The sequence below is a fragment of the Apodemus sylvaticus genome, chromosome 19 (genome assembly GCF_947179515.1).
Source record: "Apodemus sylvaticus chromosome 19, mApoSyl1.1, whole genome shotgun sequence".
NCBI classification, from domain to species: domain Eukaryota; kingdom Metazoa; phylum Chordata; class Mammalia; order Rodentia; family Muridae; genus Apodemus; species Apodemus sylvaticus.
Window position 1 is genome coordinate 12649328 of NC_067490.1, and position 25947 is coordinate 12675274.

Genomic DNA, 25947 nt, shown 5'->3' on the forward strand with positions numbered 1-25947 from the left:
TGAGGAGCGGTATAGTCTGCCTGATCATGCTCCCTGAGGGTCTCTATGGGTTAGCTTAATCATTGGACAAGCCTGAGAAAGATTAGATAGATTGAAGAGGGACAAGCCACCTTGACTCTGGGAAGCACCGTGTCACACGCTGGGTTCTGAACAGGAGCAAGAGAGAGCGCTGACATCCTTGACCCGGAAGCAATGGGGACCATCCGCCCATCTGCTCTCGCCTCTGTGGCTTCCTCGGTATGATGGCCTGCGACATCAGACTGCGAGCCGAAACAAAACCCCTTCCTTCCTTAAGCTGCCTTTGTCAGGCATTTCCATCTCAGCAACAGGACAAGGAACTAATGCAGGGGCTGGGGAGGGATCCTGAGAAAAGTATCCATGGGGCTCCGGGGTCAGGCACACGCCCTGGGAGGCAGAATCTTTCTGTTTTCCCTGTCAGTGGTGTATTTTTAGGTTAAAGATGCGCACAGTGAAGTCGCTTTAATGTCTCAGAGTTGGTATTTGAAGCGCAAAGTCTCAGTGACTTACAGCTGAACACTTTATCGCCTTAAACAAAAGCCCTGCCCCCTCCCTTGGGTTCTTGCCATTGGCGACTTGGGAACACGTGAGAGAGACGCCCACATGGGTTTTGGAAGGGTAGACCGTGGACCCGAGACCCAGGTCTTGTGTGTCTATATTTGAGCACCTTTGTGTGGATGTCTGCTGCCCCACAGGGCTGTCCGGAGTTCTCTTGGGAGAGAGTGGTTTCAGGGTCGCTCTGTGCTCTTTCTGGATTCCCGCCCCATTCGGGTGCAGTGCTAGGATGGGGATCCAGACACCCTCCTCCTGAGTTCCTCACGAAGAACAGCACCTTTCCCTGACTTGAGGGAACCCTTCCTTGTTTGATTCCTGACCTTGATCTTAGACCCCCTCCTCGACTCCCTGGACTGTAAGGTGGGTCACCTCGGGCCATCGGTAGAGACACGTTTTATTTTCGTAATTGTAATGTGTCTGTTTGACTGCACCTGAAGGAGGCCCTTGTCGGGCTTATCTCCTTGACTTCTGTCAGCACACTGATCTAATCACCCTCCCACCCCCACCCCCAAAACCTCTGAACATCAAACCCAGTTAGTGGGCAGTATAGGATCTGCCAACTCCCACCCCTGGAGAGTGATCTGTGGGATAAAGGAGTCCCGAGGTTAGAAGCTGGGCCAGTGCCGGGTGGGGCCTTGGTGCAGCAGAAGGGGGGGGGGTGGTCAGTGACATCATCACCTGCAACCTTCTATCACCCGAGGGCACAGGGGCCTGGCAGATCTCTTTTGTAGCCTTAAGTTTATTCTTGCTCGACCTTCAGCCCAAAATGACTTTACCTGTGCAGGTGTGTAGACATGGGAGGGAGGGGGTGGGGCCTCACGGTGGAAGGCGCCTCTAGCTGCTCTCTAGACTTCACCCAACTCAGCCACACACACACACACACACACACACACACACACACACACACACACACACACACACACGATCCACACACAGCACACGGGGACAGAGTTTGGCTCCGTTCAGGGTATTTTATTTCTTAAAGTAGACAATCTTTGAATTTTATACGGGTCACCGGCTCTTTTTCCTCTCTGTACATCTTAGCTCCTTGGCTGCGGCTCTGTACATTGACCTTAGACACACGGGTACCAAATACAGGGTTGAGAGAGATTTGGCAAGGACTTCAGTGGTGCTGTCCCCTTGGTAGCAGGGCTTTGTAATTTATACGCAGTCAAGGCTCCTTCAGGACCAGTGTCTGTGGGCCCTCCTGGGGCTAGAAGGCCCGTGCACAGTTCCAGCAGGGCCTCCTTCAGGCCACATCTGTAGCTGTGCCTTCACAGGAGTCTGAACAGCTCCCAGCCCACGTCAGGCATGGAGTGTGGGGACTTGGGGGACCGGGGAGTGCCATCTCTTGCCCACCCCCTTCCTTCATTTGGCAAAGCCATAGATAATTTACACTTTAAATACCAAGACATTTAGCTATTGTTCATTCGCTCCTAGGTAAAGGACCTTCTTTAAATACATCACATTTATTTCTCTTAAATTAAAACAAAGCAGAAAACGGCACCAATAACGAGAACATGGCGGCGGCATATATACATAGGTCCCATGAGGCTGGCGTGGGACATTTGCCCCAGGAATCTTTGGAGCCGAGGAGCAGAATCGTCCAGGTGACAACTTCTATACTCAGCAAGCCAGACACAAAAGGGACACCAGAAATGAATTTGAAAATCTGCATTTAAAAAAGAATATATCTAATCGCATCCGAAATTGTCTGTGGTTTTGTTGTTGTTGTTTTCCTTCCGTGAGACATAATATTTGGCCAAAAATAAAAATTAAAAAAAAAAAGTATGCCAGAGAAGAAAAACCAGGTTTCCATTTATAAAACATCAGACCAGTCGAAGAAAAGCTAGAAACCCAGCTGGCCTAGTTTGAAATAAACAGTGACACTCATTATCTTGTGTTAATTTTTTTGCTGCATACGTTTTAGCTGTTTTTGTAAAAGCCACCGGTAGTCAGAGGTCTGGTTAGAGCAGTCACTTCTTTCCTCCGGGTCCCAGGTACAGGACAAATGTGGCTCAGAGTGGCTGAGTCGGATGTGGCCAGCAGGGAAGGTACACAGTCCCTGCTCCGGGGCTCCCTCCTGGTCAGCTGTAGTCCCCAGTCCAGAGCTCAGCTGGTGAGCCGGCCTTCTCCCAGGGATGGGCACAGCTGGCTGGCCCCGGCCCTGGCCCTGTAGCCTCTCCCCAGCAGTCTAAGGTGGGCCCTCCCTCCTGCACAGAGTGGGGCCAACTCAGGAAGGCAGAGTGAGGGGGGGACAAGATGGCCTTGGAATGAAATCGTGACAGCAGCTTTTTAAAACCTCAGGAAACCTTGACACTCTGGAGAGCTTTACTGTCTCCAGATGTGCGTGCGTGTGTGCGCATGTGTGTGTGTGTGTATGTCTGTGTGTCTGTGTGTCTACCTACCTAGCAATCTATCCAAATATATTTATGTTTGCAGAGACGTGGGGGCCAAGAAGGCAGAGGCTGGGGGTGGGGTGGGGACACACTCTTCAAGCCCCCTGTTTTCTGCCCCTGGGTCGGGACTCTCTAGCGTGAGGTGTGGGGTATGACACCCCGTGGGTTTCACCACAGGCAAGCAAGGCTGTGCCCAGGTCCTCAGCAAAGACCGATGTACTTGAGATTGTTCTGTATAATGACATCTGTCACTGCGTCAAAAACAAACTGGATGTTACTGGTGTCGGTGGCACAGGTGAAGTGGGAGTAGATCTCCTTGGTCTCCTTGTTGCGGTTTAGGTCCTCGAACTGACGCTGGATGTAGACAGCGGCTTCCTCGTACGTATTCTGACCCTTGTACTCCGGGAAGCAGACGCTGAGCGGGATACGCCGGATCTTCTCCGCCAGGAGGTCCTTCTTGTTCAGGAAGAGGATGAGCGAGGTGTTGATAAACCAGTTGTTGTTGCAGATGGAGTCAAAGAGGCGCAGGCTCTCCGCCATTCGGCTCTATGGTGGGGAGGAGGAAAGTGTTGTTGTTAGTCTCACAGTGAGGAGAGAGAGAGAGAGAGAGAGAGAGAGAGAGAGAGAGAGAGAGAGAGAGAGAGCACTTAGACCCACAGCCCGCCAGGGGTCACTCATTTTTGAGACTGCCTACCTAGTGCTAGCCCAAGATAGTACCCCACTCCTAACAGGAATCCTCCCTCAGGCCAAATCAGCATTTTTCCATCTTTCTCAAGAACAGCTGCCAGTCTACTTCACCCGAAGTATCTAAGGGTTCCCTGCCTCTTCTGGACCCTACCTCTGGGCAGTGATACTCAATGTCCTCAGTATGTGGTATGAGGGCTGAGGCAGTCAGCACCTAGGCTAGTCTGCTTGCACCTTGGGCTTGCAGGACCCTCCATGTGCTTATTCTGATGTATGTCAAACAGCGCTAGTTCCTGGCCTTCCCCACACCCACACTTAGAAGCTCCAGTCTTCCCTGGGAACTGTTTCTTCAACGTGAGCTTCAGCTAGTTCTTCAAGTTTCACACGGTCCTCTGAAACCTTCGTTCTGCCACATGCACGGCAGAGGGGCAGCCTGTGTCTCTGTAAGCTGGGACAGCTGCTTCTCACTGCACTGTGTCCCTTTTTCTCTCAGTGGCTTCAAGGGCTCGCACGCAGTGGGTGTCTGGCCATGGTGGCTGAGCAGCAGGCAGGCAGGCTTGCACATACAGTGTGAGGGTGACATCCTAGGAGAGAGCTGTGACCAAGTGACAGAGTGCGGCCCCTGGGCCCTTCCATTCTTTGCCTCTCTTCTTTTTATTGAGGACATGTAATGTGCGTAGTGACTTTGGATCTTAAGGAGCACACCTGCATTCCAGGTCACGGACACATCTTATTTCTGAAACCAGTAGCTGCCATACTTGGAGTCACTGCCAGTGGAGGCTGCTGCTGCCTGGCACGTTGAGATAAAGCAAACAGGCCAAGTTCCTGGACATGCCTGAGACCAGTTTCATATCATCACCAAGTGAGAAACTGGCCAGGGGTGACACTGCCCCTGACAAGCTGGACACAGGCATCAACAGTGTCACCAACAAATACAGTGACAGAGATGACGGTTGCAAGCAGGCGGTTCTGCCTGTGCAAACTTCACGCCTTTCCATCTCCTTGTGGAGAAACTGAGGCATGAAGGGGTAGGAAATGCGCTGTGGGCTTGCAGCTACGGTGCAAAGGAGTGGCCTGGAGGCAGAGTCCCAGGGCACCACACAGAAACCAGCGTTCCAGGCTCCATGTTCTCTGAGGCACAGGCTGTGCCTCTGCTGGAGGAGGAAGCAGACGTGAGGAGAGGGGAGGTCCGGGTGCAGAGGTACCTGTAATTGTCAGGAGACCTGGCTACCCGGAAGACTGTTGCAAATCCAGAGTTTGGAGTTGATACAGTTAATACAGAATGGCAAAACCTCTGAAAAGTGAGGCCTTGGCATGGTCTAACCTGGCCTTCCTGCTGAGAGACATCCTCCCAAGCTCAGCAGTCCATGAGTGGGAACCGGCTGCGCCTGCCTTTGCAGTTGAGCCACGGACCTGGATGTGATGTTCCCAAGAGTGAGATCAGTGGGTGGTGGTCTCGGGATGTCACATTCTACAGGGAGAATAATTAGCTCTAATGGATTCCTGGAAACTGTGGTGCAAAGATGACTGTGGGAACGGAGCTGTCACTTCTCATAGAAATGATGTCATAATTGGGGCTTTTGCTTCTGACTCCCAATTCTGTATCAGATATGGCTATTAGCACATATTCCTTGATTCATTGAGCAGGCTTGAGGGGCATGTCCTGAGTGCATGGGCCATGCCTCTCACACCAAACAGAGGTCTCAGAGCTGGGAGCCTTGGCAGGGATCCTGGGATCTGTCTGGGGGGGGGAGGCAAGGAAGAGGGGGCTAAGGAAGCACAGAGTAGGGGTGCTGGTTCCCTTGGTGCTGACAGGTCACTTGTGGTGGTGGCAGAGGGGGTTCTTGGGCCCACATCAGCCCAAGGACACAGCTGTCTAAGGTGCTGTAATAGTGCCGTTGCTGGCCCAGTCCTCTTAGGCCGATGCTTATGGGAGGAGCTCATCTGCAGAGACCTTTGAGGGTAGCAGTAGGGAGGGCCAAAGGAACACCTACCTACCAGTGGTAATCGTCTCATCGCAGAGACTGCCTCACCTTCTTCCCATGTCTTAGGCCATCTGCACGCACGCACGCACGCACGCATGCACACACCTTTCTGCGCCAGCTGCCTGGCCCACTTCCCTGCTGGTGCCTCTCACACTCTGGGGACCCTGCATGACTAAGCCTTTGCAGCGGTGACTCAAGCGATCATGGCGGCCAGGCACCTAGCTCACAGGGTGGCAGACAGCACAAGTGGTAGGGGCAGGTATCTGGGAGGCCCAGGATCTTCCCTTAGCCTAGGCTCATCCTCAGGCCCACCCCAGACTCTGCCTTAGCTTCAAGGTCAGGTTTCCTGAAAACCTCCTCTTAGTCTTTGAGGACCACAGCAGCACAGCAGCCGTCACTTGGCAGTCTCCTGGAGGTGATGGGCCTCAAATAACATTAGTCCCCATGGTCCCATCTCCTGGGACCTGCCCAGTAGGCTTGGGGCTTTGGCATGAAGGCAGTCCAGAGCCAGCCACTTCCTTCTGTCCCCCAGGGGGATTCCTGGTGCTGGGTATTGTCCCCATGTGAGCACTGAAGCCCGGTCATGTAGATGTGCAACTTAGCCTGGGGGCCAATCAAGAGGGCCGGTTAGAAGGCACAGCACGGCCACAGTTGTTCCAGTACCCGGCCTCTCAATGTGAGGACCCGGCAAGAGAGGCAGGTGCTGCATCCTGCCTGGGTCTGTCTGGAGACAACCGTCTGTGGCTCTGAGGCAGAAGTGGGACAAAGAACCGCAGTCAATCACAATCAGGACCTTCCCCCAACGAGGCTGACCAGAGAATCCGGTGGCCAGGGAGGAGTCTTGCACTCGGCTCCAAAGGAGCAACATCAGAGGCGATGGTGGGACCCGGGGCCTTGTCTCCTGACTTGGTGCCCATCCCGAGTCCCCTGTGCCCACTGATGGGTCCGGTGACCTTGGACCTAGATCCGCAGTGGGATCTGCACTCTTGGAGCCTCACAGGCACAGTGGCACCCTGCCACCGTGAATCGCCACCACTGGAGGAGCCATGCCACTCCGGGTGAAACTCTGGGAGCCATGCTATGCAAGGGTGAGAACAGAAGGTCTGAAGCCGCCCTCCGCCTGGCCTCCGAGTCGAGCCTCTACTGCGAGCCTTGTCTGTTCCTGCTCTGCCTCTCCTGTCTGGCATCACCTCAGGCCCCTCCTGAGAGGATGCTGCCTACCTCCCTAAACCACATCTGGCCATGCCCCCAGTCAGCCTGTGGGGTGTCTCTCCTACCTGTTCTCTCCTTACATCTGCTTGGTTTCTGGGGTCTGAGCTGCCCCTAGACGTGACATGGTGGGCACTTTTACTGCACCCCTAGTCTGGTAGCAACTGCTTTACTAGCCCAGCACAGCATGTTCTCTTCTGATCCTCCCATCTGAGGAGCCACAGCCCGCTTGCCTGGGCAGAGGTGGGGGGTGGGGAGGCTTGCTCTTCACACAGGAGCCAAGCCCTAAGGTGGCACTGACGTGTCAGAGCTTGGTAAGGAACCATAACATTCTCTTCTGGCAGGACATCCCCTTTCTTCCCAGCGGTACCGCCAGGGTGGAAATGCTGTGGTCAGTAGTTGCTATGAGGCCAGCCAGGGATTCACCACTCGGCTCGCCCAAGGGCCCTCACACTATGGAATCAGTATCTTCCAGGAACCTGGGGGTTCATCTGAACACTCATTTATATAAATAACACAGAGCAGCCGATTCCGACAGAAGCCCAGGCGATGTGGGAACTCTGCTGCTTGGTGGTAGGACACAGTGATTGCTAACAAAGCCATGTCAGCCACAGTGAGGCTAACAGTGGGGTAACAGCCCCCAGGGTGGGCTCCAGCCTTTTCCCGTCCGTTTTTGAAGTTTAGGTGGCTCCACATAGATTCAGGGCCGCATAATTCCCCTGCCCCGGGGGATTGTCTGCGCTTGGATATTTTACAACAGGGGATGAGGAGAGCTTATGGCATATTCCTAAGGAGCTTCAAACACGTTGGCCTGAGAATCTGGGGGTATTCAGCCCCCCAAAAGCTTCCAGGTGCCAGCAACTATGGTAGCCAAGCCAGGACTGGATCCTGGGATGACTGATTCACTGAGGGGGCTGGCAGTCAGGGTGAGCTTGTGTTGGCTGGCCATTTGGTTCCCTTTCTGGTGACACACTGTGGGAAATGTCCCTATTTTCACATTCAAGGTCTGGGTCCATTTTAAAAATCCCCCTTCTGCAGTCTCTCTGTATCCTAATCTTCTAAGGATAATATCTCAACCTTTGTGATGGGTATTTAATCTCCCACCTCCGAGTTCTAAATGTCCCCATAACTCACTTGGATTCCACTGTCCCACACGGGCCAGCCCCACCACTCAGAACGCCACCCTGTCCTTGCTTGTCACTAGGGGCAAGAGGTCAATGTACCAGTGCCTCACACCCCTCATCTATGATAACAGGTTGAGGCCAGCAGCTCCCAAAGATGAGATTTTTCTTTTCAACCATTCGAGTGTGTGTGCACACACAACCTGGAGGTCATGTGGGAACCAAGTCCTTCACCTATGCCAGAGGCCTTAGGTCTCTACCTGGCACGTGTGCAGCTGTACCTGGCCAGACACCTCACCACACAGGCCCCAGTGCTGGGCCTACAGTGATCCCCTACTCCCTTCCTTTGCTGTCAAAGCCAGGAAGTTCTCAGGATAAACAGCTATGGTTCATGTCAAGTCCCTGAAATTCAGGTTTCCTCTTAGAACTGAAAATATGCCCCAATCCTTAGGAGGCAGGATCGCCAGTTGGGGGCCAACCTGAACTACCTAGGCAGACCCTGTCTAAAGAAAAAAATGAAAGGCTTCAAGCCCAAAACCATCCTCCAAAAAAAGGCCCCAGCAGAAAGAGCAGCAAAGCCAGTCTGACCCCCTGACCTAAGGGACAGCTTCTCCTGTGACGGTCCAGGAGTCAAGTAACGGAAGTGCTGCTTGGGAATGACCCACAGCCACTCCTTCAGGGCCCACACCCACGTGGTGAATCTCTGCCTCAGATGCCACCCATCAGTCACTCCTCTCCGGAGAGTGGTAGTTGCATAGGCCTTTTCTTCCTGGGGATGCTTTCCCCATCAGGATTCCCAGGTCCAGTCTAATGCCTTCCCAACCCTTTCCCCAATCTGTGTATACACTCCTGCAGCGGGTCCCGCTAGTTCACGTAGCCTGGGGTTATGCTGGTTTTAGGAAGCCATGTGTAAACATCCACTCGTGTGGAACACATGCTATCATTATTAAGTAGGAGCTTCGGCACATTCTGATGCCAGGCGAGGCCTCCCCTTCTGTGCCATGGAGTCTGGCTGCCGCTGGCTGTGGAGTGAGCTAAGGAGATGGGGAACATTGTACACGGGGCCCATCCTGTCTCCTTGTTCCACCCACAAGGCCCAGGGCAAAGCTTGTCCTCCCGACACTGGGGAGGTACCTTCTAGGTGGTGGGATGGGTAGGCAGGATAAAATAGCAATGGACGAGAAGGGGCAAAAATCCTCTTCTGCCAATTACCAGGAGCGTTTGCCCACATCTAAGATAGCACGTGTAAACTGTACCCCTAAAACAGAGTGACTGAGGGCTGAGGCGGGGCAGACTGTTTAGCCCCCGGACCCCGGCTTGGGTAACTGTTAGCAGCTGGGATTTCAGCCAACAGCGGGGGCTCAGAGGTACAAGATCCTGGCCTGCGCTTCTCTCCAGTTAGAGTTAGAGGCAGAAGCCAGTTCCGTGTGCTGACAGGGGATCCCAGGTAGACTGGAGATGGCGCTGCCGAGAACCAGGAGAGGGCCCGTGTGGGAGGACACTGGACCAGCATGGCCTCCTTATTAATCGGGAAAGACGTTACAGGGGCCATTTAACCAGACCCAGGACACCCTGTTCTAACGCCGAGTCAAGCTCAGCATGTAGAACCAGAGCAGGCGGGCCATGTCCTCATCATGGCTGGCCACGACTCTCTGACCCGGGTGCTTGTCAGAGTAACCTCTTGCAGAGTCTACAGTGGACTGAGCTGGTTCAGTGATCCCAGTGGTGGTGCATGCCTTTAAATCCAGCACTTGGGAGGCAAAGGCAGGCGGATTTCTGAGTTCGAGGCCAGCTTGGTCTACAGAGTGAGTTCCAGGACAGCCAGGGCCACACAGAGAAACCCTGTCTCGAAAAACAAAACAAAACAACAACAACAACAACAAAATTGCTCCTAAGGGATCTTCCCCCTCCCTGGCACAGCTTAAAAGCAGTAAAAGCAGCCCATTCAGGTCTGAGGACTCCAAGAGTGAACTTATTACCATGTCTCAAGTCCTCCCCCACAGACACAGGCTTCAGGGGCCAGCCCTGTTGGACCTCTGCAGACCCCACTGCCAGGCTCCTATCCTAGCCATGTAGCATGTTCCCAGCACACATGTGCCACCCAGGACACGTGCTCAGTGTCTTCTCTTTCCTGGGACCCCCACCCTTACCCCACCCCGAGCCTCTAGCCTGTAATCCTCAGAGGTGTCTTTCAGTTCCACGTGACTCTCCTTGGTCCTACCAGGATGCTTCGCCACATCTCAGTGTCTTTTCCTCAGTCTAGACTGCAGGCCTCCTGCCCTTTGGGTCCACGGTCATTGGCACCTAGTCACATATCCTGTCTTGTAGTTTGGATGTGAAATGTTTCCCGTAGGCTCAGGTGTTTGAGCACTTGGTCCCTGGAAGGTGCTGCAGTCTGAGGAGGTTGTCAAACCATATGGGATGGCGCCTCAGAGGAGGAAGTGGATCCCTAGGGGTGCCCCGCCCACCTCCCTCCCTACACAGTGCTTGCTGGGTACGGATGTTGCATGAGCAGCCAGCCTCTGGCTCCTAGCGCCATACTTTCCCTGCCTGCTTGCTACATCTTCTCTGTCATGGTCCCTCCACGAGAGACTGTGTCCCTTGGGAACCACAAGCCCAAATAAGCCTTTTCTCCCTTAGGTTGCTTACGCCAGAGAATTTTATTATAGCCACAGGAAAAGAAACTAAGGCGCCGCCAGGGTCTGCCATGCTCTGTGTTTAGAAAAAACAAGGTTAGATCTGAAGTAGCACACTGCTGTAGGGGACCTGGGACCATCAGAGTCTGGGACTGTCACTAAGGTTAGGTGCTGAGATGCTTCCGTTGGGCCTGACTCGCTGGCTTCCTAGAGGAAAACACCTGTTCATGCTATGCAAGTACTTTCGAGCCATACCTCAGACACCACCAGACGGCCGCGAGACTCTGCTGTGCAGTTCTCACGTTCCAGATCATAGTTCTTGCCTTAGTGAGATAGACCTACTCATCCCGGATCTACCCGTGACCTGGACAGGACTGCGTTTCCAAGAAGCTGGTCCTGGACTGGGGAGTGAATGAGGTATCCCTCACCTCCTCTGAACTGTCTCCAGACCCCATGACACCGATGTCAGGCTTGCCAACTGGACCCTTGGCACTTTTCGGGGTCCCAGGGTCTCCAAGTCCAGTGTGCACACTCTTGCTGATCTAGAGATCTGTGGCTACACTTCCTGTCTGGGAGCTGGCTGTCTCTGCCACTCTCTCCTACTTTGGAGGCACGGGGGAGGTTACTATCCAGGCTGTGGTGTCCTCGAGGAGCCTAGACACACGAGGAATGCGGTGAGAAACTCTGAGGGGGAAGTCCAGTGAAATCTAAGCAGGTGTCATGGATGGCACTGCTTCCTAGTGGTGAGGAGCCAGCACTGGAGAGGCAGCAGAATCCACCTAGGGGGCCAGATGCTTGGTTCTCCCCAGACAGTGCCAGCTACTGGCTGCAGGCTTCCCGGTTCCATCCTTGCCTCCTCAGTGACGTGGCTCCCGGTGGGCAGAGCATCCACCCCAGTGCTTGGATGGGATGCCAGCTAACCCTAACTGAGACAAGGCAGCTGCCCCTCTGGCCCTGCTGCCCATAGGGAAGCTCTCAGGCACTCTGGGCATGCCAGGCACCATCAAGTGTGTGGTAGCCCTTTGGGTCTTTCTCAGCACCGAACTGCCGGAAGGTGGCAACAACAGCTGTCACACGGGGCCAGCTGCCCCTCCCTCTGTTCAGTTTAGCACCCAGACTTTCAGTAGAGGGATCTGCTGTTTCCATGACAACTGAAGAGGACGCCTCCACCCTCTATCTCACTCAGCAATAAAGACCAAAGACAGGAGGAGGCTGTACCCAATATATCCCCCTGGGGGTAGTGGCAGCGGGTCTTTGGGAGTTGGGGGACCTAGTTATCCTCTGATGATGATCTCTTGTCTCACTGTGGTCCAACAGCCAGGAGGCAATTAAGACGGAAGGTTCCTCTGGTGACAGGCTCATGAGAGGAACATCCACTGGTGAGGAGGCCACTTTTCCATTCACATCAGCAAAGTGACACAGGGCTCCAGGCCCAGGGAGAAGGGTCATGATGGGGCTCCTTGAAGCAGTCCTATTTTACAGATTCGACCTCTGCCCAGCCCACCACCCTGGAGCAAGGAGGGTTCCATACAGACTGGATCACCTTCAGGCTTGGCCAGGGATATTGGCCTCGGGGGAGGAGCTGGGATGTATCTGGAGACAGAGGAGATAACTGGGGACTTATTTCCAGTGCAATCTGGTTAGCGTTCTCTCCTCCTTCCTGCAAAACTTAACTGCTGCTCCCACAGCCTGGAGAATTGGATTAGGGAGGCTCATGATTCCATGAGCCCTGCTGCCCTGGAGCCTGTCTGTAGTAACAAGCCGGGCAATGCAAGGAGCAAGGGGTGCACAGAAGCTAAGAAGACTGCTGCTGGGCCCCAACTGTGCTTGGAGATGCTCTCCCCCACGGTGGTGACCTCCACACAACGGTTCCTACCCCTCTCCTACTCGCCAAACCTGTGGGCGCTCAGGGCCCTGAAACAGATGGCAAACCTGGCCTACTGTTGCAGCTCCAAGGCCCTGCTCACAGCCCCTATTCAGATCTTGCCTGCCCACCACTTGGCTCCGCACACTACCCTATTTTTGTCTCTGGGATCTGCCTGGTAGCTTTCACAACTAGAGACCCCGCCTACCCTTAAATCTCGGGTCCCTCCCGTTCAGTTTAATATCTCTTTCATGCGAGCCTCTCTACTCCCTGGCTCTCACGTTCAGGGCTCTGAGCAGTATTCGGGGGTGGGGGGGAGGGAAGGGGTATGGGGGGAGGCGGCTGGAAGACTTAGCTGTTAGTCCCCGCTTGAGGGATGGACAAGAGCAATAAGCAAACTCAACTTCAGAGACTCAGTCCTTCAGAGGATGGATATGCATACTCGCCAGCTGTCCAGAAGGACAGGAAACAGATGTTGAGCTCCTACCACTCGGGGCGTGTCTGCAATGGGGCAGCCTCATGCGTGGGCAGGGCACCCTGGGACTCTGTGCTATCAGTGGACTCTTTGATGGGGACCCACCTCCCGCGTGGGCCTGGCAAGTATCCTCCAGAAGCTTCCAACTCTGGTCAACACATTCCCTACCTTGTCACCCGAAGGCCTTTGGTCATAGTGTCTTCCTGCATACTGCTCTTCCCCTGGGTACACATGGCTGGCTGGCTCCCTCCCTCCCACAGTTTCCACAGGCCCCCTTAGTGCTATAATGCTTTTGGCACTGTTTAGACCACATTCTTCGCAGTGTCTATCAGACCGGCTTCTCCTTAACTTGGGACAAACTTCAGACAGGGCCCGATGGCCTTCCAGACATTTCTATGAGGGTATCTAGGCTGTCGTTTGGGATGTGACGGGTACTCCTATGAGACTCTGACCAAGTGGGGCTGGGATTTCCCTTCTGTTGCAGCCTCGCTTCCCAGTGACAGGTGGTCTGCATCTTGTGTCTAATGCTCAGAGGGTTGGTCCGGTAAGAGACGGCAAAGGTGCTAGGTAAGGTATTCAGCTTTAAAATGACTGGGAACCGTCAGATCCCCTATCTGTGGTCTTGGGTCTGCACTTGTGAATGAATGCTCTCTGGTCAATCCCCTGGGCTCTGGGTACAGATGCTCAAGGCCCAGCTCTGTCTGTGCTCCTCTTGCTGGCTGTCCCGTGCATCCTGCTTGGAAAGCTGCCCAGCCCAGCTGCAGCCTCCTCCTGCAGGCAGAGAGCCCTAAACCCACAGAAGCCACCTTGACCTAGTGGCACAGAAGGGCTAGCAGCGAGGGGTGGCTACAGCTTGTAAAGTCAGGAATTGTGGATTGCTAATGTTCAGTGGCCTTCCTTGCCTCTGGTCTGTTCTCATCCCGTCTCCTTTAATGTCACCTTCTCTCAGATGCTGCCCCTCTCCAACCAGGGCTGGCCGCTGTCTCCCAGGCAGGAAGACGAAGGCAGACCTAGTGTGCAGAGTACTTGGGAGCAGCCCCCTCCGGCCAGTAGCAAATGAGATTTCTCTGGGTTAGAGGTTGGGGCAGGGATATAATCTAACAAGCCCAAAGGCAGCCCATGCTTAGCCACGCCCCTCCAGGAGCCCAGTGAAGAGTGCAACGTTCACAGAAACAGTAGACCCAGGCCTGCCACTTCAAACAGCACTGTATAAACAAGATAAGGGGCTATGGGTAAGGCTACACCTCAGGCTCTAATGACACGGGCGACTTTGTTATGAACCTGCCGGAGATGGCAGGAGCAACTTCCTGCCTCACACAGCAGGTGAGCCTCTGGTCACCTCCTGTTTACCTGTACAGTGTGGGAGGGGCCGGGGTGCCCCTGAATGTTGGTAATAGAAGGTACCTCCCAAACCTGCCTACTTCCCAGGTAGTGGATAGCAAAGGGTCCTCATTGGGGTCTATAGGTTTGGAGGCCGTCTGCTCACGGCTACTGTCCTTCTGCACAGGAAGCTCAGAGCCCATGAGGTACTATGTGAATTGTCCCAGAAACCTTGGATGAGGGGTTTGGGGGATCAGAGTTGTACTGCTGGGTCACCCTGGACCTGGGCTATCCAGATAGACATGGGTGGTCACATGACACAGTAGGATGACTTCCAGGTGACAGCCCTACCAACCCTCAGGCCCCAGCGTTAGCTAGAGATAGGTACAGTACCTGCTTTTTAAAACCTAACTGATAGAGCTCTCTAGGGGCAGGAGTACAGCCATCAGACGTTACCCTATCCAATCAGGGTAGGCCTAACACACCATAAGTCACCTGTCTTGCCTTTTATTTTGTGACTGATCTCAGAAGAAACAGCAGACAAGTTCTCAGGGCTTAGTGATTCTTTCTGTTTTAACAGGTGCTGGTTCAAGCCCCAGGGAAGACAGAACCCCAGAGTATGACATGAGCATTGGGTATCATATACCCAGTGGTTGTGACTTAGGAACATTCTAAGACTCCCAGGTCTGGAAGAGAAAATCCCTCAAGATGCTAGGTGCATCTACTCAGAGAGAAAGAACTTGGAGCACCAAGTTCTCTTCTGCTGTCCTGGCCCAGCAGGCTGGAACACTGGGGGTGGAGGTGGGGCTGGGGGTGGAACTCAGGCTGTGGCTCCTGCTCCAGGTCACAGGGGTCTCCTACCCAGGAGGGAAGGCACTCTCCTTTCCACAGTCCTAGGCTGCCTTTGCTTCTACTGAACTAAGAACCAGGTCTCTGCTTTGCTGCCGTGTTAAATCTTGCTGGTGGCAGATCTAAGACCCCTGCTGCCAGTCACCAACAGGGAGTTAACAGACAGCAGGAAGCAAGTATTTTATAGACTGGGGACAGATGTAGGCCTGTGAAGAAAACTAGAGCACAAAGCCCCGCCTGTTGTTCTCCTGGGGATGCCTGGGCTTACACATCACCTGGACTGTTCCGGCAGGTGCGCGCTCAGCAGCAGAGCCACCTTCCCCCACCCACACAGGCACCAAAGCCAGTGAAATCCTTTGCAATAGGACCTGGCCATTCCTTTGAGGAGCAAGAGAAACTGGGGCTGAAGAGAGACACCAGTGGGGGGCATCCGCTCATGGCCTATAGGATGGATTTCAGCAATGCGCTTAAGGCCACAGAGCTTCTTTGGGAAAAATGCACATGTGTATACTTTGACCATCACGGAAGCCAGATGTGACTTGCTCTCAGGGTTTCTGGTGATGGCCTGGCGCATCTCTGCTCCTGACCCCATTGCTATAGGTGATGAGGTGGGGACTGTATCCTGCTCTGAGTGCAGCAGCTGCCCAGCTCTGAGGACAGTGAGTTGGTAGGAGACCTCAGCTTTAAAACTGTCTCTTTGGGGGGAAAATGCCAGTGCTCACATCAGGATGGAAGTACCCAGGAAGAGGCTTCCTGCCTTTCTCAGTCACTTGCTCTAGAAGAGAAAACGACTTCTACATTCTTGGCCAATGATTTAGTCAACACTGCAGGCAGAGCAGCCAGGCTGTGTAGGGATTCTGAGGCATGGTGGTCACCTGCGAGTGTTTACAGCCGCGGGGTCATGCCCACAGTGGCCACGGACCAAGGACTCCTGGCCTGTCTGCTTTCTTTTCTCCCTGGATCTCAGTGGTTGGGGAGGTTCTTGGGCCAATGCTGAGGACTCTGCCTTTTGGACAGTGGTCAAGGCTTGGACTAAAGGCCATGCCACGTTTGTACTGCTGGTGGCCATCTTCTGGAATGTGGCAAGAACCACAGAGTACGTCATGAGGAGCGGTTAAAGAAACAAAAGATAGACGAGAAGAGAAAACTCCCTTCATGTAACGTGGCTGCTCCCAGGGACGTGCTTGCTGGTCCTTAGCATGTGCCAGTACTCATCAGACCCAGTGTCCCCTGAGCCCGCTCGCCTAAGTACTGAAAAATCACTCTGCCTGGTTTATTGGCATTTTCTACCCGGAGGAGCTCTTAGCCTTCAAGCGGTATGTATGGGTCAGGAAACACTTCGTCCTGGGTGCTACCCACACACCTAACCTCCCTCCAATCCTGTCTACCCTGAGTTTGCTGCCATTGAGACCCGACCCTTCCAGAGCAGGCAGTGTTGTGGGACACAAGAGAAGTCCCAGGGTACAACCCAGGCTGGGACAGTGTAGACAAGGAATCACCACCACCCAGCGACAGGGCCGACACAGAGTAGCCTGGGATGGAAAAAGCTCCAACAGGGCAGCGCGGGCGAGGCCATGGATGACCCTCTGAGTTGCGCGCGCACCTGGAAGGCAGACAGCAGGGATGCCCTGGCAACAGGGTCCCGGGCACAGCAGCCACAGCACATGGAAAGGGCAGGTCCATAGGCCAGGCTGCTCGTCAGGGTGTGGCACTGGCCCTGCTGAGTCCAGACTAGGTTGCTTAAGTCTGCTGCTGTGCTATAGGCATGCGTTACAGCAGGCAGTGACCGTGACTTTCTGTGCTAAGACTTTAAAGAGTCCATGGCTGTGTACCAGCTGCACTGCAGGCTTTTGGTCCTCATCTTATACAAGTGCCTTTCCCACCTCTGGTCACAAGGTCAGGCTAAGCTTGTCTTCACTAAGGTTGCAATGGAGTCCAGGACAGTATCAAACTCTGCCGCCACACTCCTGCCTCCTGTTCTTAGACAGGGGAGATTCAAAGAGAGGCAGGAGCTATGTCCAGAGCCTCTCAGGCACAATCCCTTCTCTTTAGTTTGTCTTGCTTGCTGGGGCGGGGGGGGGATCCACATCAAAACCACAGGCTGCCTCTCTGGCATTCCCAGAATGCCCCTTTCGTCTCAACTGTGGCTTTGCTTGAGCCACCAGGAGACCTTTGCCTACGCTGAGGGGACAGGCTCACACAACCACAGGGTGATCCAGGTGCAGCCAGGAGTGGAGGAGGATCAGGCTCTTGGGTTCCTGAGATGGGGCCGTCTGACCCACAATACATCAAGGCTAAGGGTTCTCCCAGGTAGGCCCCAGGTAGCTCCCAGTTCAGAGCATGTAGCTTTTGAAGACCATCCAGCAGAGGACCACGTGAATCCAGTTCTACCTGCCGCTGCTGTGGGAGGCTTGCTGGTGTCCTGTGGGGAAGAGACCCACCCAGGGTCCAGACTTCTCTGGAGGGTCTCAATTTCCGGTTTCAGAACGCTGCGTCAGGGCATCTGGCCCACCCTCAGATAGATCAGGGGAAGCTTTTCCCAGGGGCAGACAGGCCAGGCCAGGTTGTGCAGGGCTATGGCCGTAGGTTTGAAAACCTCAGGCCATGAGGCGCCCAGGGTCTTGGGCACAGAGTAGTTTTATTACTAATGAAACGAGATATAACAGGAGAGTTGAAGAGATATTCACTGTGGAGTGTAAGCTAAAAGGGACGAGGGCCAATATAGGCCTGGCTAGCCTGAATTTGCCCTCTGCCCAGTTCAGAGCTGTCAGTGTACCCTCACCAACAATGGGTGTCTCCTCTGGCTAGCTGGGGAGCCTCAGAGAGGGCAAAGAAGGGACTGTCCTGTCAGTACAGAAGCCTTTTCTGTCCAGCAGAGTGGACCTAACTACCCTGACTACTCTTTATCTACTCTGTTGTTCAAGGCCAGTCAAGGAACTGACACGTCTAATAACCTCACCCTGGTCATCAGGAGCCCCTACCCCAAGGCAGTGAGGCCCCGGGGCTTTCCCTCACCACCTCGGAGTCTGTTCTTGTTAAATGGGAAAACTGTTTTTTGTTCTTGGATTATATGAATCCCTTAAAACAATAATAATCTGTGTCTTAAACCCCCAGAGCTGTTCTGATGTATGCAGAATGAGCAGCTAATGCGCTCAGGAAATTAATTACCCACGGCCGGGGCCGCTGGGGGGATGGGAGGCGGGAGCTACTTTGCCTCGAATCTTTCTATACAGCTCAGAGCGGGGCATGGGTGTCAGTGTGCAGCAAGATCACCCTGGCGTCAAGAGTACGCAGACTTACGGACCCTGTCCCTGGCTCCACGTAACAGTACGGTTGGACTATACTTCTTATCCCTGGGGGATGGGGAGGGCGGAGGACTAGATGTGACGCTTGGGACTTTGTCCCACGTCACCATTCCTTGACCTCTGTGCCATCCCGCAGTGCTGTCCACAGTCCCAGAGAGCCTCATGGTTTCTGCCTTTGCTGGTTGCCCCAACAGTCAGTGTCCTGCAGTACCTGGGCTGGATGTCTCACGGTCAACATCAGATTGCCATTTGACCTTTGTCGCATCTGTTCTGGCCCTGTTGCTGCTGTCTGGTCCCCTACGCTGTACGGTGTTTGTTTCCAGGGCACAAGGGCCCCCTGCCTTCTCTGGCCCAGGCCAGCTGTTTCAGGGGGTTTCCACAGACCCTCCCAGAGGCCACTTACTGACATCCCTACGTCACTCAGGAGAGGGAGGAAAACACAGTGACTGTTGTGTCCCTCTGTGAGCTCACTGCGCTTGGGACCTGCACATTCTAGGTGACTGCTCTCCTGCATGATGCCACAGGACTTGCTCCTTCAGATGGAGAAGGCCGTAAGGTAGGCCCAGCGTGAGCTGATGGCCCCGGGGTTAGCTTACAGAGAGAGAGCAGAACTCAGTTCTACAGCTGCTTCTCTACGCAGCAGAGTTCCCTTAAGGCTGTGCAGAGAGAGCAGCCATGAGGGCCAGGCAGGGGACAGTCTGGCAAATGACCCTTCCCCAGCAAATAATGTCGGTAGAAATGGTATGTCGTCAGTGGGGCAGGGGAAGGTGCACACCACGCTGCTCTTCAGAAACACACAAGGGGTGTCTCCTTACCACGCATCATCTGCTGAGCCCGGCCCCTTGGGAACTTCCCACTAGGGTGTCCTGTCCGCAGACTGTTGGTACACAATAGCTGGCTGGGTGGGAATGGAAAATTGGACTGATGTGTGACGTTGGCCAATTCCTGTGATGTCATTACTGACACCTGGCTGACCTGAAGCTATCGCCGTGATGTCAGTTCAAGACTTCCTGAAGATAAATTAACTCTTGCAGGCTGGTAAAAGGCAGGCACAGCTTCTGGGCTGGCACCCACAGGGCTTGACATGTTCTTCTGCAAGGGGTGAGTATCTGGGACAGGACTTGACACCCTCTCCCCCCACTTCCTTAAAACTTATTAGGACTAGAAAAGCCAAATTGTAAGGGAGCCCCTTCCCACCCAAACCAGGGCATACACTGGCTGTTTCCTGCTGTGCTATGGTCAACAAAGCCACAATGCTTGTCTCTCTGAGCATTCTGTGAAGGTATACGGGAGCAACTGTGGTGGAGGTGATGGGACGGGCGAGCTGGCATCCTGTATCCAGGAATACACTGCCCAGGTGAAGCCTCGGGCCCTGGGAGTGCACACTCCCACAACTCTCTGCCTGGGCACACAGTACGGACAGCTGAGTCCTGCTTACTACCAGGTGCCTGCTTCCTTCTGGCCCTCTCTGCCAGCGATGGGACCACCAGTCCTCAGAGATTCAAGCCCCTCTGTGTCGCCACCTCTCCAGTTCTGTCACCCCAGGGTTGTGATGTGTGGATATCATAAACTAACCGCATGCGGTCAGCAAGACTCTCCGGCATGATTCTAAACATTAGATGCTATTGTTGGAGCGATGTCCCTAACTAGGTCAGGAGGAGGCGGCGGAGTGGGGACATACTGTATTGAGGATTCCCTGAGGTCCCACTACTGACTGCTGTGGGGCAGGCCAGCTTAGATGGTCACTTGAGTCTCCTATAGGGTGTGGGGCTGACAGACAGGGGAGGGGAGGGTGTGACTTGTGCACGCAATGTCTCCCAGGCACACGTGCTTTAAAACTTAATCCCCCGGAGTTCCCGGGGACTGGGCCACCAACCAAAGAGCACACATGGAGCCAACCATGGCGCTGGCCACCAATGTGGCAGAGGATGGCCTTGTGGGACACCAGTGGGAGGAGAGGTCCTTGGGCCTGAGAGTGTCTGATGCCCCAGTGTAGGGGGAATGCCGGGGTGGGAGGATAGGAGTGTGGGGGGAGCACCCTCCTAGAGTCAGAAGGAGGGGGGGTGGGATAGGGGGTTTCCAAAGGGGAGACCTGGAAAGGGGAAAACAAACAAACGAAAACCTCAATCCCCAGCTGGTAGGCCTGTTTTAGGGGGTTGTAGAACAGTTTGAATTATGGCTTAGCTAGAAGAATTTGGTGGTGGTGGGGAGGGTATGCCCCAAAGGTGGGGATCTGCTTCTAGTTTCTACCCAAGATCTGTTTCAAGATCTGCCAAGACATGAACAAACTGCTCTGTACTCTCCTGCTGCCTGGCCGGCACACCCTAGACCATGAGGCAAAAGCCTTCTTTCCCCTCTGCAGTACTGCGACGTGCGATGAAGATACCGTAATGCAATCCTTCATCCAACAACTGGCCAGTTCAGGACATTAGGTAACCTATAAGGTTCCTTCCAGTCTCGTCTGTGTGCTGCAGGAGGGGTTCTCATACACACCTGACTGCCTCCCATCTGGAACCCCTTCCTGTGGCTAGATGTAACCAGCTGCGTTATCAACAGGCCAAGAGTCTGTCCAATGGCGGGCACCTTGCATGTCTCTCAATATCCTCCCCACCCCCACTTTTCTCTCTTTCTTTGAGACAGGGTCTCACTCTGTAGCCCTGGCTGTCCTGGAGCTCATTATATAGACCAGGCTAGCCTCCGACTCATAGAGATCCACCTTTCTCTGCTTCCCGAGTGCTGGAACTAAAGGTGTGTGCTACCATCCCCTGCAAAATACCTCACATTTTAATTAGTTATTTCACTATTTTTCCAGGTTGGCCTTTAAATTGTAATCCCACTTATGCCTCTTGAGTGCTAGGCTTACAGGCTTGTGTCACCATCCCTGGCTTCAACTCCTTAAACCACTTTTGAAAGACGGCTCAGTGGTTAGGCTCGACGGTTAACATCTCTTATGACTCTTACGAGAGACCTCAGATTCAGTTCTCAGCACCCAGATGGTGGCTCGCAACCAGTGTGGTCTGATCCCCTGACAACACAGTACACATGTATGATGTGTCCAATACACACACATACACATATGTACACACATTCATATGTAAAGGAAGCTACTGAGACAGGATTTCATATTAGACCCCAGGCAGACCTTGAACTCAGATAATCTGGCTCTCGGAGAGCTGAGGTCACAGGCGTGAGCACCTACTGCTCATGGCTTCGATTCCATCAGACAGGAACTAAGCAAACTTTGTGTTGTGTGTACACATCAAGGTGCGTGGCTCCAGGGCAGCCCTGCGGTGTGTTCAGGACTCCTCCTCCCTTCCTTAGGGCCCCAGGAGAGGTGAGCACCTTTGGGCTTTCCCTCCGACGAGCTAGAGCAGGGTCCTCGGTCTGCAGCTCTTCCCCATGCCTCCTTGACTCCTACCACAGTGTCACAGTCTGCCGAGTGCCTACTGTGGCTACCTCACAGGCCGCATCAATACTGGCCTGCCCTTGGAACGCTGGGTCTGATGATCCATCTAGAAGAGGAAAGGGACTATAGTCCCGAGGACCCCGGGCCCTAGACAAGGGGCTAGCCTAGGCTGCCTGCCTGGAGTGTGGCCGCTGTAGACTCCCCAGCCCAAAGTAATAGAACCTGCACCCCCAGACCAAAGTAATAGAATCTGCACCCCAGCCCAAAGTAACAGAACCTGCACCCCCAGACCAAAGTAATAGAATCTGCACCCCAGCCCAAGGTAATAGTCTGCACCTGGCTGGTCTGCTCAAAAGTCCTGACCTCCTATGTGTGAAGTGGGTATGCAGCCCTCCTGTGGTGAGCCTCACTGAAGCTCAGAGTAACCTGTGGGGCTCAAGTGGCCACCACGATCCCACTCGAAAGCAAATGGTGGGACAACCCTGGCAACTCCAGCCGCTGGCGCTGGAAAGGGGGCAAGCATCTCTGGCAGCAGAAGGGCTTGTGAAAATCAAGTAGTAGCTGCACATGACTGTTCCCATATGTCAATCACCGTGAGCTAGCAGAATTTGGCTTCTGCTCACTTGTAGCGCCTAGTCCCACCCCCGCCCCCACCCCCAGCCCCGCCCCAACTGGGCCTTGTACCAGCACAGCAGGGACGCAGCAGGCACAGCAGGCCGCTATGGGACTGCGGGCAGTTTCTGTAAGAGATCATTTGGCACTTTACAGCTATGCCTTTTAATCTGTCTCTTCTAAAGTGTCCCTCTACCAGTAAGTGGCTTCCAGTGTCCATTAGCTGATCTGCAAAGGGGGAGGCTAGATGGTAGAAGAACTGGGGGCTGAGGACTCCTAGGCCACAGCCACAGGCTGGGGTTTTACTCTTTGTTCATGGCCCTCCTGTGGCCACTGTGTGACCTGTCTCTGTTGTTACCTCAGGAGGACAAAGCCTCTGCCCCATGCCCATCTGAGCCTCTGAGCTGGCTCAGTGAAGGTCCCAAGATGGGAGGGTGTGACATGGGGTGGGCAGTCAAGTGCTGGTGGCTCGGGAGATCAGTCAGGGGGCGGACACAGGAGAAGTCCCCACATGTCCCTGGCATGTGTTCAACTTCTGGCGGCATCCGGGAGCAGTGTAAGCCCACCAGCATTTGGGTCTCCCCTGCCTGCCTGTCAAGGTCTTGGAGGAAGTTAGAGACCTGGTCAGTCTGAAGACCTGTCAGATCCCAGGGGCGAGGTGGGGGGGGGGGACGACATATGAATCATGGATACACACAGCACGCTCCTCGTGTGTGCCTGCTGCCACCCTCCAAGGGTGTCCTGGAAACCCGCACCTCCAAGGTGCTGCCCTGTGTTCACTGCAGCCCTCGCCCGCCCGCCCAGGAGCCTGGAGACGCTGAAGCTCTCCTTGGCAACACGCTGACGCAGAAACCAGCAGGCGGGCTGGGGGGATGGGCTGGGGCGATGGCTCCTTCTCCAGGCATGGGGATGGGAGGGGGGTGCCATCAGCCTCAGTAAGGGGAAAGACGAGGAAGGGCCTTGTGGGCCAAGCAGGAAGGCCACCTCTGAGGAGCCGTGTACACAGCCTCGCGCTGGCCACAAACTTCATTGAGATTTTGCAAAAGTGTGGTCTGTTCCTGGCTGAGTCCTTGTTGGGGCTGGGACTTTTAGGGCATTCCAGGAGGAGGAAGACGAGGAAGAAGAAGAGGAAAAGGAGGAGGAGGAGAGGGGGAGGCTGGGGGTAGTCCTGGCGTCTGGCTGGAGGAAGAGGTGAGAGGTGTTCCTTGCCTGCCTGCTGGCACCAGCACAGCCAGGGCAGCGGGTGGGAGGGATGCTAGGAGGGCATTGTCTTCTCTCCAGAGCACGTTTGTTTTCTATCGTCAGATATTACTGGTGGAGCATGAAAGGTCAGAACCATTTGGAATCCAGTGAGTTTCCAGCTGTGCTAGGCTTTTCCATCAAGAATTTCCTTTTCTGGTGAACAGCACTACTTCCTCAGGCCCAGGGCCGTGGGGATGACAGACAAAGGGGAGGGAGAAAGGGAGAGATCGAGAGAAAGGGGGGAGTGTGAGGGATAGGAGAGAAGGGGAGAGGGGGAGAGAGATGAAGGAAGGAGAGGGAGAGGGGGAGGGAGAAGGAGAGAGAGAGAGAGAGAGAGAGAGAGAGATGAATGAGAAGGAATGTGTGTGTAGGCTCAGCCCTGGCAGACTCAGTCTGGTTCCTGCAAAAAGTGTGCACAGGCCTTGCTGAAGTCCCCACAGGGCTGGGCCTGAAGGGAGGCTGGAGAGAAGAGGCCACAGAGCTCACTCTGGCCTCCCAGGGCCTGTCCCCAGGAGCTCCATGCTCACAGGTGAGCCTCGAGGACTCAGTGCGCAGGTTCCAGGCTATGACCAGGGGAGGCACCTGGGGAAGTCCCCCTGAGATTAGTGTTAGTCCAATGGACACAGGGCTAGGGAAGGGGGCTGTGAACCACAGGATGGACAGAGGGCACTGAAAGCACAAGAAGCCCTCAGTGAGAGCAGAGAGGCTAACACAGAGGAGCAAGGGTGGGCAGAGCCCAGAAAGCTTGGAGCTACTTTTTGATGATAGACTGAGAGGGAGGAGGTTGGTCGTGAGACTGGGGGGTCAAGCACTCTGCCTGTTGAATCCAGGTATGTGGGCACAGCCTGCAAACAACTGGACTGGGAGCTCACCCTGCAGACGTATGTGAGGCTGTCAGGTCCAGACTTGAAAAGCCCGTGAGCAGTTTCTTGTCGGCAGACATGTGCAGAATTATAGAGAGCCTCTGTGATTGGCAGCTACAATGTGTGGCTGGCAGACTGTCCTTTATACCTTTTCCACAACCAACCTCAGGAAGGAAGTGTGCTTTGCCTGACAACTGGTCAACCCCAAACTCTGGCCTCAGCCCATGTCTCTATCATCTGTTAGGATGCCGCTTCCAGTTAGAGCCTCACATGCTGCTGGAGTGGCGACAGCTGGAAGAGTTGGACACACTAGAATGCCGACGGTCACTCAGTCACACAGAGACACAGCCTGGGCACAAGGTGGACCCCAGGTGGCAAGAGGGCCACCCCTATCTACAGCTTATCACCTCACCAACTGGGGAATGCCATTACTACTTGGCACAGTTTCCAGAGTTCCTGGATGGGGAAGGGAGCCTGCCTTCCTCATGGCCATCTGATCAGGTTACAGGCTCTCTCCATGTCCAGAACACTCAGGCATCCAGCACTGTGGCCAGAGCCTCCAGCCTTCCACAAAGAATTTGGGATGTAGGTGCAAAGTCAGAGTCCTTGTATGAACTCAGAAGAACAGCAGTCACCACTTGCCTTAACAAGACCAGATGGAGGAAGAAGTTCCACCTTTGCCATCGACCTTAGAGGCCAGTGCTCCACAGCGGAGAGACTGGACCCTTGTCTCACAGCATGGTGGGGTTACATGGATTCCCTGTGGGCATCAATGCCTTCCTCTGGGTACCACAGCTCCAGGTATCCATCCATCCACAAACCCACTCAGAGACTCTTACTCTCCAGCTCCCGGGACATTTGCTGTAAAGGGAGGCTCTAGGTCTTTGCTTAGTGGTCCTGCCTGGCACCGTAGCTCTATCGAGGAAGCCGGCCCCGGAGCAGGTCACCATCATTTGTCTGACTGCTGGCTTCCACTGGAGCTGTTCCTGGGAAGAGTGTGGGCATCTTGGGAATCTAGTCTGCCGCCTCGGCTGGATCTGAACCTACTGGCTACCCTCTCATGCAAAAGACCTACTTCTGCTTCCCTGTTTCTTCAGAAGTCCCCCTCAAGATCTCCCAGCTAACCACTGGACCTAGGCCTCCTTCAGGTTGTCTATATGCGACTTCATGCCTCTGACACACCTTACAACACAGTGGTTTTAAGCATAGGATACGGGATTCAAAGAACCCCAACGACGGCCCTACAGCCTATCCACCGAGCTGAAGGTCAGGCCTTGGCACTGTGGATTTACCCTTTCTTAACCAGATCATTGCCAGACCCTTCAGGGCAGGAAGGAATCATGGGCGAGTTGCTGGTCTCAGGACTGACATATCATGCAGTGTGGGTAGGAGCTTAGTGGGCCT

The 25947-nt window shown here is 54.4% G+C and overlaps 2 protein-coding genes across 5 annotated transcripts in view; one reads left to right on the forward strand and one right to left on the reverse strand.

The window, feature by feature from the left end:
- Rsph14 (radial spoke head 14 homolog) overlaps nucleotides 1-25947 on the forward strand; it is a 77573-nt gene that overhangs the window by 16163 nt on the left and 35463 nt on the right. The window lies entirely within an intron of this gene.
- Nucleotides 1531-25947, reverse strand: part of Gnaz (G protein subunit alpha z) — a 49671-nt gene continuing 25254 nt past the window's right edge. For all 4 annotated transcript variants that reach the window (XM_052163485.1, XM_052163483.1, XM_052163481.1 and 1 more), the window contains exon 3: nucleotides 1531-3518. In XM_052163485.1, coding sequence (XP_052019445.1) covers nucleotides 3174-3518 — 345 coding nt within the window. In that variant the 3' untranslated portion in view covers nucleotides 1531-3173. The remainder of the gene's footprint in view (nucleotides 3519-25947) is intronic.